The sequence below is a fragment of the Trichosurus vulpecula genome, chromosome 6, assembly GCF_011100635.1.
Source record: "Trichosurus vulpecula isolate mTriVul1 chromosome 6, mTriVul1.pri, whole genome shotgun sequence".
NCBI classification, from domain to species: Eukaryota; Metazoa; Chordata; class Mammalia; order Diprotodontia; family Phalangeridae; genus Trichosurus; species Trichosurus vulpecula.
Window position 1 is genome coordinate 58,223,531 of NC_050578.1, and position 20,126 is coordinate 58,243,656.

The 20,126-nt window shown below is 35.9% G+C and overlaps 1 protein-coding gene across 4 annotated transcripts in view; it reads left to right on the forward strand.

Moving 5' to 3' along the window:
• The window catches only part of SMARCAD1 (SWI/SNF-related, matrix-associated actin-dependent regulator of chromatin, subfamily a, containing DEAD/H box 1), a 91,094-nt gene that overhangs the window by 22,563 nt on the left and 48,405 nt on the right, over positions 1-20,126 (forward strand). For 3 of the 4 annotated variants that reach the window (XM_036762776.1, XM_036762777.1, XM_036762775.1), the window contains exons 5-8: positions 114-177; positions 10,103-10,206; positions 17,003-17,104; positions 19,518-19,671. In XM_036762776.1, coding sequence (XP_036618671.1) covers positions 114-177; positions 10,103-10,206; positions 17,003-17,104; positions 19,518-19,671 — 424 coding nt within the window. The remainder of the gene's footprint in view (positions 1-113; positions 178-10,102; positions 10,207-17,002; positions 17,105-19,517; positions 19,672-20,126) is intronic. The other variant, XM_036762778.1, reaches the window with a different exon arrangement.

A 20,126-nucleotide genomic window follows, 5' to 3' on the forward strand; every position in this document is an offset into this window, starting at 1 on the left:
TTTTTTTTTGGTGTTCATTCTTTAAACATCTCAAACGCTGTTACTTAGTAAACTTGACTTTAGGACTTCTGCTTAATTCTCACAATTAACTTTTTCTCTCATTTTTTTATCAGTTGATTGAATCAACAAGTACAATGGATGGAGCAATAGCTGCTGCATTGCTGATGTTTGGTGAAGGTATGTCTGACTTGCTGTTAAGTTGGGTCAGTTAATAAACTGTGTAGGAGTAAAGAGCTCTTCTCTGAAAGGATCTGTCATGGCCGCAGCTGCCATGCTTTGAATCCTGTTACTTCTGTCAACTCCCCTTCCTTAGACTTACGGTCTCAGCTTTTGCTCTCTTCCTTGTTTTCCAAAAGGTCGTACTCATTCCATATCTCTGAAACTTAGAGTGTTCTCAGAACAGTAGTTTTGCATTTATTTTTAATCAATTGTTTGCTTTAAAAACAACTTGTTCTGTTGTAAGAATTACTTTATTCTTCTAGTGTCATCTTTAGCTTTCAGTATTTGGGGGGCTTTGGGAAATCTTACCATATTAAAGCCTCAATTGACTGAAATATTCCTAGCTTCCACCTGTCCTCAGCATATATACATATATATGTGTGGGCGTGTATACACATTTTGTTTTTGCTTTTTTATGCAGAACAATGTAGATCAAAAGGAAACAATCTCAATTGGATCACAGATTTAGAGTTAAAAAGGACAGTAGGGATCATCTAAACTAAACTTAGATTTTACAGATGAGGAAATATGGGCTGAGGCCCAGAGAGATTAAGTGACTTCCCAAGGTCGCATAGATCAAATTCTTTCAGATGCTGGCTTTTTTTTTGAGGGGGGAGGGGGGAGGGAGAAGGCAAGTGGGCTTAAGTGACTTGCCCAGAGTCACACAGTAAGGGTCTGAGGCCAGCTTTAAACTTAGGTCTTCCTGACCCCAAGGCCAGTGCTATATCCACTGTGCCACCTAGCTGCCTCCAGATACTTATTTTTAAGCAAGAAAGGTGGCCAAGGAACATCCAGGGTCATGTTTTATACATTAATTGTCTATATCTGCATTTCAGATTGTTGTTTGCATAATGATCTTGAGACACTGAAAAATCATCAAACCCAAATTGTTATTCTCATTAAGTAAAGATAATGCACTTGACATTTTATGAAGATTTTCTATGAATGGAAGTAAAACAAGTTTTTCGGCCTCAATGGGGCTTTGTGGGCTGTATGATAAATTTCTTTAGATTTTGGTCATCATAAATTACATAAACCATAGCAAAACATTGGTTTCAGGCAAACATTTATTAATATCTGCTTTGTACTAGACCCTGCAGTAATCATTAAGGATACAAAGAAACGGAAAAGATGATTCCCTGCTTTCAAGGAGCTCACTCACAGGACAACAAGCAAACAATCATGTCCAAACCAGATATATGCATAGTAATGGGAGATAATCGCCAGAGGGAAGACGCTAGAGTTAAGGGGAATTAGGAAAGGCTTCATGTAGAAGGAGAGCCTTTAGCTGTTCCAGAAAGGAATCGAGGAGGTAGAGATAAGAAGGGAGAGAATTCCTATTATAGAGGATAGCTTGTGAAAATGCCAGGAACAGTGTCTTGTTCAAGGAGCAGCAAGGAGACCGTGTCACTGGTTCACAAATTATATGGGGGAAGAGGAAGTCTGAATGGTCTAAGGGGTAGGAAGATGGTAAGAATCTTTAAATGCCAAAAGATTTTATATTTAATCTTAGTGGTGAGTGACAAGGAGTCAATGAGTTTATTGAATAGAGGGTTATGTGGTTGGATGTGCACTTGTGGAAGATTATGTTAGTTGATGAGTGGAGGATAGACTAGAGTGGGGAGAGATTTGTGCAAGGAGACCAGGCAGCAGACTCTTGCAGTAGTCCAGGCTTGAGAGGAAGGCCTATACTGGGGTGGTAGCAGGGTGGGAGTAGAGAAGGGAGGCAAATAGGAGAGATGTGATAAAAGATAAAATCTGCAGGCCTTGTCAATGGGAGTGAGAGAATGATGGATCAAGGATGACACCTAGATTATAAGTGTGGGTAACCAAGAAGCTAATGTTAACAATAATGGGAAATTTAATAAGAAGAGGAGACTTTAGGGGAAAAGATAATGAATTCTGTTTTGGACAAGTTGAGACTTCAGTTCAAGAAAGAGGTGGTTGGAGATGTGAGCCTGGAGGTCAGCAGAGAGGTTAGAGCTACTGTCTAAGTAGATTTGAATTCACAGGAACTGAGATCATGAAGTGAAAAGTTTAGAAGAGAAAAGGGCCCAGGTTAGAGCTGTGGGGGACATGTATGACCCAGATGAAGCTCCAGTGCAGGAGACGGAAGGGGTGATCAGATAGCTATGAGGAGAACCTGGAAAAAAGTGCTGTCACAGAATCCTAGAGAGAAGAAAGTGTAAAGAAAAGAATAGTGGCCTCTTCTTTGATAGTGTCAGGCAGTATCAGGCTGCAGAAAGGTCACGAAGGAAGAAGATTGAGAAAAGGCCATTAGATTTGGCAACTAAAAGATTGTTAGTAATTTTCAGAGAGCAGTTTCATTTGAATGGTGGGGTCAGAAGCCAGATGGTAGAGAGTTAGAAGGGACTGAGAGGAAAGGGAGTGGAAACATCTGTTATAGATGGCCTTCTCAAGGGAGGAGAGCTGTGAGATGGATCAAGTGGAGGGTTTTTGAGGACTAGGGAGACATGGGCATGTGCTTAGGCAATAAGGAAGCACCTAGTCTACACTAACTAAATTGGAGCACAGCTTGAAAAGTGCTGTTGTACCTTAGGTAGAGTGTATGTCGCTGTTGTCAGCATGAACCTCCTCCAGAGAATATACTTAACACCATTACAGTGTCATCATAAACTTTTCACTTAATATTAAGGATTCACTAAATTTATAGACTTATTCATACAATGAGATTAATTATGCTTTTTCTTTGTAAGTTAACACTATGATTTAGTTGTAGCAACTAGTGTGTTTTTTTTTTAAATTTTAAACTCCTAACACCAGAACTCAAATACGGAATAAAAAAGGAAACGTATCTTAAACTTAATATTGAAACTTAAATACAAAGTGAGAAAAGAAAAAAAAGGGTGTCTTGTGCACAGCAGAACATGAGAGGATTCAAAATATGTAGCAGTAAATTTTCATTTCCAGAAGGCCTGTATGATAAATAACTACATGTTATGTTGAGAGTTTTCGTCTTCGCTTCCTTGTGAGTTTTCTTTTGTTGTCTGCTTGCACTTGTTACTTTGTTCTTTTTCTCCCCTTCTTTTCTGCCCTACCCCACCACAATTAAGTGTGGATATAGTTTTATGTATACATACGTACATAGATACATATGTACATATATAGACACATACTTTCCCTAACAAATTCTACACCTGATCTTTGTTTTTATGTTTCTGCATCTTATTTCCTTTTCCTCCTGACTTCTAATTTGTTTCTACCCGCTACTTCACCCTCCTATTACTTAGCCTACTTCCCTTGCCCCAAACTAGTGTTTTTAAAGTAAAATTCTGTGCGTGCTCATCTTTGATATTTTTATACTGAGATAATAATTTTGAACTTTGTATATAGTACAGATTTTGCTTGTTAGCCATTTTTATGTACTTGGAGGAATCGGGCATCATACCATTCCCTAAACTGCTCTGAGAGCAGATGTTTAAGGCAGTAAAACTCTTTATGAACAAAAAATGCAGCTCTTGCTTTTTTTAGGCAAGAGTAAGCATGTCTAGGTGAATTGGCATAAATCATCTGACTTGAGGCACGTTTTTTAGACATGGAAATGACAGTGAACACCTGCCTTCTTGCCTCAACAGATATATTTCTTTTTATAAGAGGAATTCAGTAGATGAGGTGACGAAGAGGTGAAGTCTCCTTTAGTAAATTTTCTTTTTATCACATGAAGATCAGGAATATATCTCAGTACATTAATTAGGTTAGTGCAAGAGCCTGTAACAGTCTTCAAAATTATCATGGTATATTGAAGTGAACAGTAGGTAGTTCCATCAAGAAACATTTGTTAAGTGCCTGCTATGTGCCAGGCATTGTGCTAAGTGGTAGGAATAGACAGAAATGCAAAAACCAGTTTCTGATCTCAAGGAGCTCACAGTCAAATGGAAAAGGCATCATACAAACAATGGTGTACAGGTTTTAGAGTTTAAAAGACCCAGGTTCTAGTATTGATTGTGTTAAAACCATTGTGACCTTGGCAAGCGAAAAGAGGGACATATGAAACTGAGTTGGCTAAGATCCCCTATAACTCAAAAGTTCTCTGGTCTGATAAGAAATGTTATTGAATTAATAGTAGGGAATATACTCTTCCTTCTCGTAAGATTACATTGTGGAGCCGGGGAGGGTGGACCAGTACTGTGACCATATTAGGAGTTCTTGGTGATTACATATGATTCTGAAAAGTGTTGTATAAAAAAATGCTTAAAAATTTTGCAGTTCATTCTCCTTATATAATGTTGCTACGATATTTTTTTTAAAATGTCACTTTTTAAAAGGTCATCCATATATATCACATTGTGCAATTGTTCATTCAGCATATTTCTTTCGGTTGTGAATTTTAATAGGAGATGACAGTTGGGCTATTAATAACCTCTTTCTATTTTAACATGGTGCTTCTGTTTTAGCACAGCTAGGACTTGTGGCAGTCTTTGCCTTTATCAGGCAAAAGTGAAAACTTAGATACCCCATATTCAAAAGAAGAGCAATTATATAGCACTTATTAGCAAATTAAGATCTTACTTTTCTGTCTTCAGTGATTCTTTATTGGTTGCATTACTCTGCCCTTCACTCTTGAAGTATTTCTATTACTGTTGACACCTTCCACCCTCACCCAATGTAGCAACATTCAGACCTCCTCTGTTTTAAAAATCAAGCAAACCTTCCCTCTACCTTATGATACATTTAAGCTCTTGTTTGTGCTTCTAAATTTTGAGGAGTCTATGCTTACTTCATTCTGCCCACTTCTATTTTTTTTAAATTTTCAATCTATTATTTATTTTTAGCGTTCTTCTTAAATTTTGAGTTCCTAATTCTCTCCCTCTCTCCCGCTCCCACTGAGAAGGCAAGCAATATATCAATTATATGTGTGAAATCATGTAAAACTTTTCTATATTAGCTGTATTTTTTTTAAAAAGCAAGAAAAATAAAGAGGAAATTATGCATCATTTTGCACTCAGTTCACTAATTCTTCCTCTGGAAGTAAGTAGCATGTTTTCATCATGACTCTTAGAATTGTCTTGGATCATTGAGCAGAGTGGCCAAGTATTTCACAATTGATCATCATTAAAATATTGCTGCTACTGTGCACGGTGATCTGGTCTTTTCACTTCACTTTGCACCCATTCATATAGGTCTTGCCATGTTTTTCTGTTATTATTCCCCACAACACAACGGTACTCCATCATAATCATATGCCAGAACTTATTCAGCCATTTTCCAATTGATAAGCATCCCCTCAATTTGCAATTCTTTGGCACCACAAAAATTGCTGCTAGAAATAATTTTGTCTACATAGGTCCTTTTCCTTTTTCTTTCATTTCCTTGGGATACAGACCTCCTAGTGGTATTTCTGGACTACGGCTTTGCTTCACTAGTAGTTCATTAGTGTGCTTATTTTCTCCTCCTCTGAGGTACTACCTCAGAGTTGTTTTAATTTGCCTTTGTCTAATCAGTGGTTACTTTTAGAGCATTTTTTCATAAGACTATAGGTAGTTTGATTTCTTCTGAAAACTGTCTACTTACATCCTTTGACGATTTATTATTTGGGTAATGACTTATTTTTATACATTTGATCCATTTCTGTACTTAGTACCTTTTTGAGAAATGAGGCTTTTATCAGAGAAACTTGTAAAATATTTTAATATTGCTTCATTTTCTGTGGTACCATTTAGCAAAATGTGGTTTTTCAGATTATCCCTTTTAACTGGATCTGTTTTTACTTTTGCTTTGTCTGAGATCGTGGTTGTTACGCCTGCCTTTTTATTTTTTAATTCAGCTGAAGCATATTAGATTCTGCTACACAGCCTTTAATTTTAACTCTGTGTGTCTTTCTGTTTCAAGTGTGTCTTTTATAAACAGCATCTTGTTGGGTTATAGTTTGTAATCCATTCTGCTGTCTGCTTCCATTTTATGGGTGAGAGCATCCCATTCCCATTTATAGTTAGGATTAGTTTCCCTCCATGTATTTCCTTTTTTCTCTTTTTCTTCTGTTTCTTCTTTTCTCACTCATCAAAAGTCTGTTTTCCTTCCAACCACTGCCTCCCTTAATCTGTCCTCCCTTTTTTTTATTTCCCCCTTTCTCTTATTTTCTTCCTTTCCTATCTCCTTTTAGAGTAAATTAAATTTTTATACCCAACTGAGTGTGTTTTTGTGTGCGTGGGTGTATTTTCTTTCCTCTTTGAGCGAATTCCAGTGAGAGTGAGGTTCAGACATTGCACACACCCTCTACCATTTTCCCTTCCACTGTAAAAGCCCTTCCTTGAGTGACTCATTAATGTAAGAAAATTTTCCCCATTCTACCTCTCTGTTCTCCTTTCTCCAGTACATCCCTCTTTCTCACCCCTTCATTATTTTGGAGGTATTTCCAACATAATCGACTCACATTCATGATCTCTATATACATTCCTTTTAACTAATCCAATAATGATAAAGTCTTTAGGAATTACATTTATCATCTTGACCATACAGGTATGTAAACAATTTAACTTTATTGAGACCCTCATGATTATATTTCACATTTACCTTTTCATACTTTCCTTGAGTCTTGTGTTTGAATGTCACATTTTCTAGTTAGCTCTGGTCTTTTCATCAGGAATTATTTTTTCCCTAGAAGGATTATACTCAGTTTTGCTGGGTAGGTTATACTTGATTGTAATCCATACTCCTTTGCCTTCTGGAATATCATATTCCAAGTCATCCCCCCTTACTCCCCTTCTTTTACTTGAAAACCCCTGAATAATGTGTTGTTCTCACTGTGATTCCACAGTATTTAAATTATTTCCTTCTGGCTCCTTGAAATATTTTCTTTTTGACCTGGGAACTCTGGAATTTGACTCAATTATTCCTGGGAGTTTTCATTTTGCTATCTCTTTCAGGAGGTGATTGGTGGATTCTTTAAATTCTTATTTTACCCACTCATTCTAAGATACCAGGGCAGTTTCCCTTGATAATTTCTAAAATACGATAGTTCTTTCTTTGATGATTGTGGCTTTCGGGTAGTCTAATAATTGTCAAATTTTCTCTCCTTGATCTGTTTTCTAGGTCAGTTATTTTTCTGATAAGATATTTCACATTTTCTTCTTTTCATTCTTTTGACTTTGTTTTACTGTTTTCTTGATGTCTCAAAGAGTCATTAGCTTCCACTTGCCCAATTCTAATTTTTAAGGAATTAATTTTCTTCGGTGAGCTTTTGTACCTCTTTTTCCATTTGGCCCAATTCTTTTTTTTTAAAGAGTTCTTTTCTTCAATGAATTTTTGTGCTGCTTTTACCTTTAGGCCAATTTTCTTTTTTAAGGTCTTATTTTCTTCATTTTCTTGTACCTCTTTTACCAAGCTTTTGGCTCTCTTTTCACAATTTTCTTGCATCACTTTAATTTCTTTTCCCAATTTTTCCTCTGCCATGTTTTTCTTTAACTCTTCCAGGAGTTCTTGTTCAGCTTGAGTTCAATTACCATTTTTCTTTTTAGATTTGTTTGTATCTTTTTTCACATTGTTGTATTCTTCTGAGTTTATGTCTTCCCTGCCAGCTTAGTAGCTTTTTTTGTTGTTGTTATTTTTGGGCAGGCCAGTTGGGGTTAAGTGACTTGCCCAAGGTCGCACAGCTAGTACATCGGTCAAGTGTCTGAGGTTGGCTTTGAACTCAGGTCGTCCTGACTCTAGCACCGGTGCTCTACTTGCTGCGCCACCTAGCTGCCCCGGCTTAGTATCTTTTTATGGTCAAATTCTTTATTGTTGTTTTTTTGCTAATTTTTCCAGCCTGTTTCTTGACTTTGAACTTTTTTTTAAAGTTGGGCTCTCCTTACCTAGAGGTGGGGAGGCATTGTCCCCAAGCTTCAGGCTTTTTTGTACTACTGTTTTCAGAGCTAGTTCCGAAAGGTGTTATGATCATGAAAAGAGGTGTGGTCACTGCTCTCCTGATCTGTATTCTGGTCTTTAAGCAGAAAGCACCCCTGGCCCCCTGCAGTTGCAAGTGCTTTGGAACTGTGAACAAAGTCCTTGCTTTCTGGTGACCAATCACCAGCATCTCTCTCCACCCTGGGACCGTGACCCAGAACTATGTAAGGGCAGTAGCGTTGCTAGTCAGTGCCAGCAAAGACTCCCCTAAAATCTCTTTCTAACCAGTTGTCCTACCCCTCATCATCTCTGGCCTGAGAACCTCCACCCTAGTGTCACAATCTTCTACTGAACTCCTAATATTTCTTAGGCTGGAAAAGTATGCCACCCTGACCTTTTATTGGCTCTGGCACTCCAAAATTTGATGTGAGGTGTTATTTTAGAGTTGTTTGAAGAGCCATGCTGAGAGAGTTCAGCTGTGTTGCCTCTAATCCTCCATCTTGGCTCCAGGGACTCTGATCATTTACTTCTTAGTCCTTGGAATCTGCCTTTTAGCCTTAATATTTTATTGAAACTATTCTAAACACTACTGAAACTTTATTTTTCCCTTCATTGACTATAGCGTTCCTCAAAGCTTTCTCTCTCCTTCTTCCCCTTCCCCCTTTTCCCTTCCTTTTCTGCCTCCTCTCCTTCTTCCCAAATTCCTCTTCTCCTTACCCCTCCCTCTTTGTTTTCTCTTCTCCACTGTTTGCTGATTCTCCACCTGAATGTCCCACCGCCATCTCAAGCTTTACATCTTTACTATGTAACTAAGCTTTCTTCTGCTTCTTTGCTGAACTTAATACTCGTCAATAGTACTGCCATTCTCCACTCATCTATTCCAGTAACATAAGACATCCTTAACTCTTCTGTACTTCCTTTCATATGTCCAAGTCCTGATTTCATCTCTGCCATCTCCCATCCTTCTCATTATCATCCTTAATGGAAGTAGCTTCTAAGCATATCTCTTTCCCCATCCATTTTATCTTACGTATTGTTGCCAAATTAACTGCCCTCATGCACAAACCTAATAATGTCAGTCTGCTCTTCAGAAATCTTCAATTCATTAAATTTATTGTTATTCCTTATTGTCTACTAAATAAAGCCTAGATTTCTGGCATTCATGATTTGGTTCCATCCTGCCTTTCTATCCTATATTACATCACACATCCTGTGCTTTTCCACTTACCAGATTTGGTCATACTTCTCTCTATACTTAGAGTGGTCTATCCTTCTGCTCAAATGCTTCTGTGCAGCCTTCCATAATTCCCCCTACCAAAAAAGATTTCTCCTTTAACTGATCTGATCTCTTTTTGTCTTAATGTCATATAGCAGTTAGTTTGCAGTGTTTCATCTCTCCACATTAACATCCTTGGACTCTGGCCAAGAAAACACAAAACACTGAAATGAACCACAAAATGGCCCCAAAAAGTAGGAGAGAGGGCGGGGAAGTGGAATGTGTTGCTGACATCTCTGTTTAGATACTTCTTTTCACTTTATTAATTAACCATTAAGGTCAAGAACTGCAGACAGGATATTTTTAAAAAGACCTATCTAGTTAAAAGGTCTAAGTTAAAATTGATCAGTGTCATGGGTAGAATGTTCTATTCTTAGTGTTGAATGTTATGAAATACGTTACTAATTGGTTAGTGACTTCACTTGTCTCTGTTATAATAGTAATTTAAGATATGTATACAAATATACACACATACGTACAATTCATAATGGCTTTTTTAATTTTTTTTTTTTAACTTTAACCGGTTTCAGGGATTTTATACGAGCCTTTGTTACTCAGGGGCTGCTTGTTGGCCCGTCTTATTAAGAGTAGAGAGGAATTAGAAAAAACATTATTGTATTTATCTGTTACTTCTAGTAGAGGGAAATAGTTTTAATAAAGAAGACCCTTAATTGTAATGCAATTTTACTCATGTTTGATAGTGTTAATTGTGTAGTTTTGTTACAGCATTACAAGGTTTTAGTGTGGTTTTTCTGTTTCTTAAAGGTATACCTCGGAAAAGAAAATTAGATTCATCTTCCTCATACACCTCTGAAGATGATGAGGATGATGATGATGATCAAACTGTAAAAAGGAAACGGTTCAATCCTGTAAGTTATATTTTACTCGTATTTTTTTGGCTCAGAATACTATAATAGCTTTTGCTATTTTTGAAAACATACCAAGTCTGAAATGAGCAATTCCTTAGTAAACCTTTCCTTGGTTAATAATCCCATAAAAAAGTTTCCCTTTCCCCCCCCAATCATTTGTGAGACTTTTTTATCGTGTATTTTTTTGTTGACATTTATTTGTTTAGAATTCTACCAGTATTCTGAGTTACAAAATGTTTTGAAGACCCCATAGTGGTTAGAAACATGGCAACAATTCATTTTCAATAAATATTCTTTGGGAAACTAACCACAGTTTTGACAGATTGTTTTTTAAATTGGAACTATGAATGAAGACATTAAACGGCATCTTGGAATGATCCAAAGTGGTCTGAGTCTTGAAAAAAATTCTGAAGCCTAACTGATCAAATATCTTAACAGGTATAAGAGCACAGGTAGCAGCATTAACATGGTACTCCTGTTGTTCCTCATTAACCAGTCATTATGTTGTGCATGGCTCTCACTTTTCTAAGTTTATAATGTAGCTGCCCCCACCTGGTAACTTTTCTTTGCTTTAACAGACTTTTATGAAGTAAGGCTTTAGCACCTTCAAACTTGTATTTTTTCTTAAGTTTGTTCTGAATTTAACAAACATCAAATGAAATGGGCATTTTCATATATATGTATATTTTTGTAGTAGAGCAGAAAAAAGAATTACATGTTTGTAAATGAAACTTCAGATCACTATTGTGTATAGATTTTTTTAAAATTTATAATCAAAGCATCCTGTACATTTACAATGCATTAAAAAAAAAGGTGCCTCAATGACCCACTCATTTTTTCCCTGACTTTATCCATTTCTCTCCATTACTCCCTGCTCCCATTGAATAAAAAAGATAAAAACTTTTGTAACAAATATGCATCATCAAGCAAAACAATTTCCCACATTTTCTGTGTTGGAAAATGTGTGTGTCTTAAATCTGCTTCTTAAATCCATCGCCTTTCTTATGTTGGGTACCATGCTTTATCATCAATACTCTGGAAATAAAAGTTTTCTGTTCTTTGTGAAATCAGTTCTTACGAGGTATCTGGTAAGATAAGAAAATAGCAATTTGATCCTGTGATTTTAATCATAGGACACACTGAGTTAATTAAAAAAAAAGATTAAAATATTTAGAAATCAAAACATAGAGCAAAGTCTAATATGCTTCCACTTATTTTCATCCTAGTAAAATTTGTTGTAGAGAAGAAAAACACTCCTCAGTTCTTACTCACTGTGTGCAGTGGCTGGTGACAAAGGGACAAAGGAAAATTGTCATCTAAAGTCTGCTTTGTCTTTTTGAAATCTTCATTGAGTTAGGAAATGAAAACAAATGTCCTGATTAGGGCATAGGTATTTTTAGGCACACTATTAGAAAGTCCCATCAGTTTATTTTATAAGAATTGAATTTTGAATTTGAGGTCTATAGGTCTTTCACTCCTTTCTAGAGGACACCTAGTAAAGGATTAATCAAATGTTGTGGATCTTGATCAGAAAAATAGCAGTCTTACTCTCATTGCTTGATCTTTATTGGAGGAGAGTGATTTGCAGAATTGTACAAATTCCATCATTAAATAACCAGTGGAACTCCTCTCATCAGTAATAATGATAATAAAATGGTTACTGCTGAGGCTGTGTAAAGTCTGCTTTTGAAGGATAGCTAATAAGTTTATATTTGTGTAGCCAGACTTTTTTGTTGCCCATACCATTTGTAGGCATTTGTGTGTGCAGTTAGTCAGATCAAAGAATGGAATAAGTGGATAAATTTAATTTTCTCTTTCTTTGTGATCATGATTAAATTTTGAGCCAAGACTTATGAAAATCTACCACAGTTTAGGGAATTCCCTCTTCCTCTGCTTCCCAAAAGCTGAATTCAAATAAAGCTTTTACAAAGTGATATGATTAGAACTAATAGCCTGTTGAATGTGCCTTCTTAAAATGTATAACAGATTAATTATTTCCTATTTTCTTTTTGATTAGATTCTTTTGTTCTCCAGAAACTATTGGATTTCCTGAAATAATTAATAATACCAAATATTCTGAACAACAATGTTAAATTTAAAAACCTCCGATAATACTCCTAACTTCCTTCATGTTCTGTGGGTGTGTGAATGATATGTGGAGAGAGAGAAATATGCACACACATTTATATGTATATTTTAAATCAAGTATCAATTTATACCATTTTAAACCAACACTGTTCTAAGTGCTTTGGAAGGCAAGAGAAATATAGTATAAAATAGATGCCTAGTTCTGGGACTACTGGTTCTCCTAAATCAGAGTGTACACTTCACAGAATCGAAAAATTTGAGAGTTGGCAGGGGCCTCAGTGGCCTTCTAGCACAATCCACACCTGAAAGAAATCTCTACCATAACACACCTGACAAGTGGACATGAAGTTTCTTCTTAAAGATTTCCACTTAAGTGAAAACTACCACCCTTGAGGCCTGTTTAACCTTGGCACGGTTCTTGGTGTTATGAGGTATTTCCTGATATCTAGCCTAAATTTGTCTCCATGCAACTTCCACACATTGCTGCTGGTTCTGCCCTATGGGCTAAAAAGAACAAATCTAATTCCTCTTCTACATGACATGCATCCAAATACTCAGACAGTTTTATATCATCCCTGAGTCTTCTCCAATCTGAATATCCCCAGTTGCTTCATTCAATTGCATATGAAATAGAGAATAAAATCAACCTCTTATACTAGTCTAAAATGGCTGTACCTTTCGCCAAATTATCTGTCATATAAAATTAAAATGCAGCATTTAATTGATAGTGTATATCTACACTACACTACACACACACATACTCATTTTACCTTTGAAAGAAATCTCATTTTAATGGAATAGACAATATAAACAATATGTATGTATATACACATATATACCTGTTATTAATATATCTGTGCTGTGGATTTTCAGGAGAGGAAATGAACATTGTCATAGGATCATAGATTTAGACCTGGAAAGGTACATTAGAGATCTCCTTGTCCAATTCTCCTATTTTCCAGAGGAGGAAATTTGGATCCCAAGAGATTCAGTGACTTGCAGTACAGGTAGTTAAGTAGCAAAGCTAAGATTGGAAGCCAGAGCTCAGATTGGAGAGTAGGCATGTATTAAATACGCTTTTAAAATGGTATTTCTTTGGGGGATCTGTTTCCTTCTTTGACTCATCATTCCTTTTGTCCTCTTTGTGAACATTCTCCAACATTATGTTGTAAGTCCGTCTTACTCTCTTTACTCTCTCTTGGTAATCTCATCAGTTCCCATAGTTTTAAGTCTTCTAGGCCCATAACCTTGCCATAACTCTACCTTTGCCCACATATCTAATCCAAATCTTGCTGTTTCTGTTCTATAACATCTCTCTCTCTCTTCTGACCCCATTTCTCCTCACAAAGCCACCTCCTTAGTTCATCCTTACCTCTGACCTGTATCATTGCAACAGCCCTCTAGTTCCTAGTCACAGGTCTCTTTCCACTTCAGACTATCTCATGTGATGCTGCCAACAATGAATTTCACTAAGGGCAAATCTGGCCATGTCACTCCCCTATTCAGTCAACTTTAGTGAATTCCCCCTTGCCTCTAGGATAAAATAGAAACTCCTTTGAAACTGGCCCCAACCTATTCCCCACCCTCCACCCTCTAATGAAGCCAAACTGTTCATCTTTTCTTACACACAGCACTCCATCCCATCTTCGTGCCTTTGCACTGGCTTTTTTCCATACTTTGAATACTTTCTTTTTTCACTTCTGCCTTTTAGAATCCCTTTCCTCCTTCAAGTTGCAACTTAAACACCACCACCTCTATAGAAGTCTTTCTCAATTCTTCCAATTCCTCTCCCTCCCAAAATAACTTGTAATTGATTACTTTGTACTTAGTCTGTATATACATATATATTTTTTAAAATAATATTTATCCAATTACATGTGAAGACACATTTTTAACATTTTTAAAAAAATTTGATTTCCAAATTTTCTCTCTCCCTCACCTTCCCCTTCCCCTGAGAGAATAAGCAATATGATAAGAGGTTATACATGTGCAATCATGCAAAACATATTTCCATATTAGTGATGCTGTTAGAGAAGACACAGACAAAAAAAAAGGCAAAAAAAAATAAAGACAGTGAAAAATAGTATGCTTTCCTCTGCATTCAGACTCCCATCAGTTCTTTCTCTGGATGTGGATAGCATTTTTCATTATGAGTCCTTTGGAATTGTCTTGGATCATTGTATTGCCGAGAAAAGCTAAGTCATTCATAGTTGATCATTGTGTGGTATTTATTCCTGTGTAAAATGTTCTCCTGATTCTGCTCATTTCACTTTGCATCAGTTCATGTCTTTCCAAATTTTTCTGAAATCAACTTGCTTGTCATTTCTTAAAGCACAATAGTATTCCATTGCAATCACATGCTGTAACTTGTTCAGCCATTCCCCAATTGATGGGCATTTCCTCAATTTCCAGTTCTTTGCCACCACAAAAAATGCTGCTATAAATATTTTTGTATATATGTGTCCTTCTCTCCCCCTCCCCCTTTTTTATAATCTCTTTGGGAAACAGACCTAGTAGTGGCATTGCTGGGTCAAAGGGTATGCACAGTCTTATAGTCCTTTGGGCATAGTTCCAAATTGCTCTCCAGAATTGTTGGATCAGTTCACAACTCCACCAGCAGTGCATTAATGCCCTAATTTTCCCACATCCCCTCCAACATTTATCATTTCCCTTTTTTATCATATTAGTCGATCTGATAAGTGTGAGGTGGTACCTCAGAGTTGTTTTAATTTGCATTTCTCTAATCAATAGTGATTTAGAGTAGTTTTTCACATGATTATAGATAGCTTTAATTTCTTCATCTGAAAACCTCCTGTTCCTATCTTTTGACCATGTATCAATTGGGGAATGACTTGTATTCTTACAAGTTTGACTCAGTTTTCTGTATATTTTAGAAAGAGGGCTTTATGAGAAACACTGGCAGTAAAAATTGTTTCCCATCTTTCTGCTTTCCTTCTAATCTTTGTTGCATTGTTTTGTCTCTGCAAAACCTATTTAAATTTAATATAATCAAAATTATTTTACAACTTGTAATACTCTGTCTCGTGTGGTCATAAATTCTTCCCTTCTCCGTGGATCTGACAGATAAACTATTCCTTGTTCTCCTAATTTGCTTATGGTATCACCCTTTATGCCTAAATCATGTAGCCATTTTGACCTTATGGTGTGGATGTTGGTCTACATATGTATTTGTATATATATTAAGTCTGTATGTACTTATATATTAGAGGTAGGATAGGTGGTGGATGAATGCATGCTTCATGCTTTGAATGCATGAATATCTGTGTTCAAGTCCCATCTCTCTGGCACACCCTAGCTATGTGACTTAGAGAAGGACGGAAAGAAGGGAAGAAAGGAGCATTTATTAAGTGCCTGCTCTGTGCCCTCACCATGCTAAGTCCTTTACAAATATTATCTTAACTGATCCTCACAACAATCCTGTAGGTAGCTGTTATTACTATCCCTGTTTTTCAGTTGAGAAAATTGAGGCAGATAGAGGTTACTTGACTGGTCCAGGTCATAATAAGTGAGTGAAGTCATATTTGAATTCAGGTCTTTCTGATCCCAGGCTCAGTGCTCTATCTACCATGCTCCCTAGTTGCTCAGTACAAATTTCTTAACCCATCTGTAGGAATCTCTTTAAGATTATAAATTGCCAAAAAAAAAAAAGATTATAAATTGCACAGAAGGTGCTTACCTACATTGGTAGAAGGAGTTTTCTCATCTGGGATATCCTATACCAGTTTAATCACAGGTTCAGTCCTTATTTAGGTTTACATATATGCACACATGCACTCCTCCCCCATTAGAATGTAAGCCTCTTGTGAATAGAGATTGGTCTATTCTTTGCACTTGTATCCCAGTGTCTAGTATGGTGCTTGGCACATAGTAGGTGCTTAATGAATATTTGTTGATTGAGTGCTAATTGAGTTTAAACACCCATGATAAAATCGAGCAGTTGACTGCAGTTTTTGAACATTTTCTTTCCTTTTCTCTCCATTGACACTGCCTACTTTAGTCTGTCATTAAAGTAAAAAAAATTATAGCCACTTTGCTTCTCTCTTTCTCTGTCTCTCTCTCTCTTTCTCTCTTTCTCTCTTTCTCTCTCTCTCTCTCAGTGTAGCATTCTTTGAATCATTTATATGTGTAATTAAGTCCCATGAAAAAATAGACAGAGGAGGTAAAACTGAACTTAGTTTCATGAGTGATTGAGACTGAATGGAGGATTCAATTATGAGTAAAATAGAATGTTTGTAATTGTAGGTTTCATTTATCCATACTGATTTTTTCTTGTATTATCATGGATCTTCAAGAATTTGTTGTGGATTGGTTTGTTGGGTTTTGTTTGTTTTTTAAGAATATCTGAAGGCTTATCATCATACAAAATATATCAAATTAACTTCCTGTAAAATAATCCAGTTGGAATTATTGTAAACATCTAAAAGAACTGTTGATAAATAAATTGATATTTTTATAAGTAAATTGATATTTTTAGCACCTGACCAAGATATTCTAGCAATTTTTAATTACCCACTTTGTTTTCATTCATACATTAAAAAAAAGCAAAAATAAACTTATATTATCTTTACCATTTCTGAGATCTCTAAATGTTATGATTTCCTAGGCAGGTGAGAACATTAATGCCCTTGATTAAAGGCCATTACATGCCTGCTTTCTTAAAAACCTCCTAATTCTTGATCCCAAACAGCTTGAAGAGTCTAAGGATTTTGAAGAATCAGAAGATAAATGGGAGAAGCAGGAAGCAATAGTAGCAAAGCTGCAGACTGAGTTTCCCAGTTTGGCTAAAGAGGTGAGTAGGCCTTGAAGGAAATATAACAGATTCATGTACCACATGTTCACATTTAAATTTTAGAGGGTTTTTAAAAATATCATTTTAATTCAGCTTCTATAGATTACATCATCTTTATCAGTACCGCCTCCCCAACTGTTAGTTAGAACCAAGTATAAAAAAGGGAAAAAACCCAATTTAGAAACATCAGCCAGGTCTGACATACACAGTGAGAAATTGGGAGTTTGAGGTTAACTGTGGTACAGGCTTTAAGGAGTGAAATCAGCATGTGAAATGTATATTAGCTTAGCTATTGGTATTATTGTACTATTAAATAATTTTCAGTATGGCTGAATACAATATTTATCTGTATTATGTAAATAACAAAGAGTTAACTAGAATTAATAGTTAGAAATCATTGTGGATTATATTACAGGTAAGAAACTATTAGTGTCTTCAAAAGGCATATTTTCCATTTAGAATCTCACTGTGCAGAGTAAGAATAATTTTGTTAAATCAAGAAATAGTGGAATGTTTTATGAATGCATACTAGTAGTTTATCAGGCAGCTAGGTGGCATAGTGGATGGAGCACTGACCTAAAGTCTGAAAGATCTGAGTTCAAATATGACTTAGACACTTAACTAGCTGTTTGACTCATGGCAAGTCACATAAATTTTGTCTATTTCAGTTTCCTCAACTGTAATATGGGTATAATAATAGCATCTACCTTACAGAGGTGTTTTAAGGATCAAATGAGATAATATTTATAAAGTGCTTAGCACAGTCCTGGCACAAAGCAGGCATGTAATAAATGCTCCCCTCTCCTTTTTAGATTCATGAGAAGCAGGGACTTTCATTATCTCAGTTTTAGTACTCTCTCAGTGCCTAGCAAAGTGTATTTCCCTGAAGTTGTAAGAAAATGTTTTTATTTATATTTGGGTGAAGATATGAAGTAATTTTAATAAATGTGCTAATTATTGCTTTAAGTGGACCATCTTATCATCCAATATGGAAATTAACCACTTTAGCATACATTTATAGATTATGATCAACAAATTTATCCTAAGTCAGCTCAACTTTACTATTCCTATGCCAGTATTTGTAACACCTATCTGGGTGGCATTTTAGAAATAAATTCAATGTAAGTGGAGAAGTAAATCATTTGTGGAAATTATGTAACTCAGTCATGGCATTATAAGTTTTTATGGGATTTTGCTTGTTTGGGATTTTTTTTGGCATTGTGAACAAAGAAAATGAAGCATAGATGTAAAGTGATTGTGTAATCATTACTATACAGCTAGGTTTTGATTGGTGCCAATAATGAATCCCAGATGTTATACTATTTAGAATTATAATTATGTAAACTATGGTAATTGTTTCCAGCCCACTGGAAATATGAAGTGTGAATTCATGCTTCAGGGGATACATTATTTGCATTAGCTGTAAATGACCGACAGAACTAATGCTGTTTTCTATCAAGTTACTGATGATACTCATTCCTATCAGAGAAATCATTTCAGTGACAAGCGCAAAAAACAGATGGCTGTATTTTTTTTAGCTGTGTCTGTATATATATTCATACACTTTAACCACACACACACACACACACACACACACACACCCACCCACACACCCCTCCCCTGCCCCGGACTTTACTCTGACACATTCTTCAGGGTATTATTACCAATTAATTATGTTACTCCTAAAAAGGATTACAAGACTTACACACAGTATCATAACTTTGGACCATCTGTCTGCCATATGTGTTGAAATATGAAGTAAGATATGGTCTTTTCCTCCCCATGCAGTGAAGGCACTCCTGAGGACCATTCACACGGAAGTTCCATGTGTGGGGATTGCCTGGGCCTAGAGAGTTCTCTGTCTTTCAACATTTAGGCTAGAATGGACCCTTAGAGTTTTCGGTCTACTTCCTGTGCACAGAATATAAACTAAATTTTAATTCATACCTTCAGCAAACCTTTTTTTTAAGTGTGCATTTTATGCAGCATGATATTAAATGTTCCATGGGAATTTTAAAGATCAAAAAAATAATACTTGGTCCTGAGGAATCCTTTGCTTTCTCCTTAAAAAGAATTTAGATGTGAAATCCTGCTATGCTTTTTCTTTAAGCTTTAAAAGTTTATCCTTTTATCTATTGTCAGTTTTTAAATGTCTGGACAATTACTGAACTTAACTGAATGCCTTCTTTAAGTATAATTATATGTGAGGTATACAAAAATTATGTATAAGGTATATAAAAGTTAAAAGCATGTTTATTACTCTTAGGAGCTTACCCTTTCTCTGATTTAAAACTAACATGGGAAACAACCCTTATAAACATCAGAAAAGTAAAGTTAAAAAGTCAAAGATATAAGCTGATGTTTGTAGATTTTATAATTAGGATTTTTGAAAATGCACATGCATTTATTCTAGGAACTAAGAGAAGTACTTAAGGAACATGAATGGATGTATAATGAAGCTTTGGAATCTTTAAGAGTATTTGCTGAAGATCAACAAGGTAAAAAATCTCTGCCGTATACCATGATGAAGCATACAGATTTCACAACTACAAATAAGGTTGCAATGGGTAAGAATATAAGAAGTAGTTTATTTTTCATAGGGTTCATTCACCTGTGTAAAGTTTTTTTTACATCTTATAAAATCTCTTTTCTACTATAGAGATAACTGGTATTAAAACAAATTAAGCAAACACAATTTTCCTCTTTTCCCACATAAGCTGTTAGCCTACTGTAGCAGATGAGTAAAGTACTGCTTCCAACAGAAGCTAAGTGAATAGAATAGCTGATGCCTTTTCATCTGTGCTGTTAAATCTTATAATTCCTTTATAAGGGAGTAGAGATGAAGCTGTCACTATAGAGTTGATCTTGGGAATAGTACTCGTTTTGTTCAGACAACTGCTGCTTTTTCTTCAGAAGTAGAAGAAAGTTCTCTTATTCCCATCAACGACAGCAGTAATCATAAGTGATAGCTAGCATTTATATAGCACCTACTATGTGCCAAGCATGGTGCTAAGTACTTTAT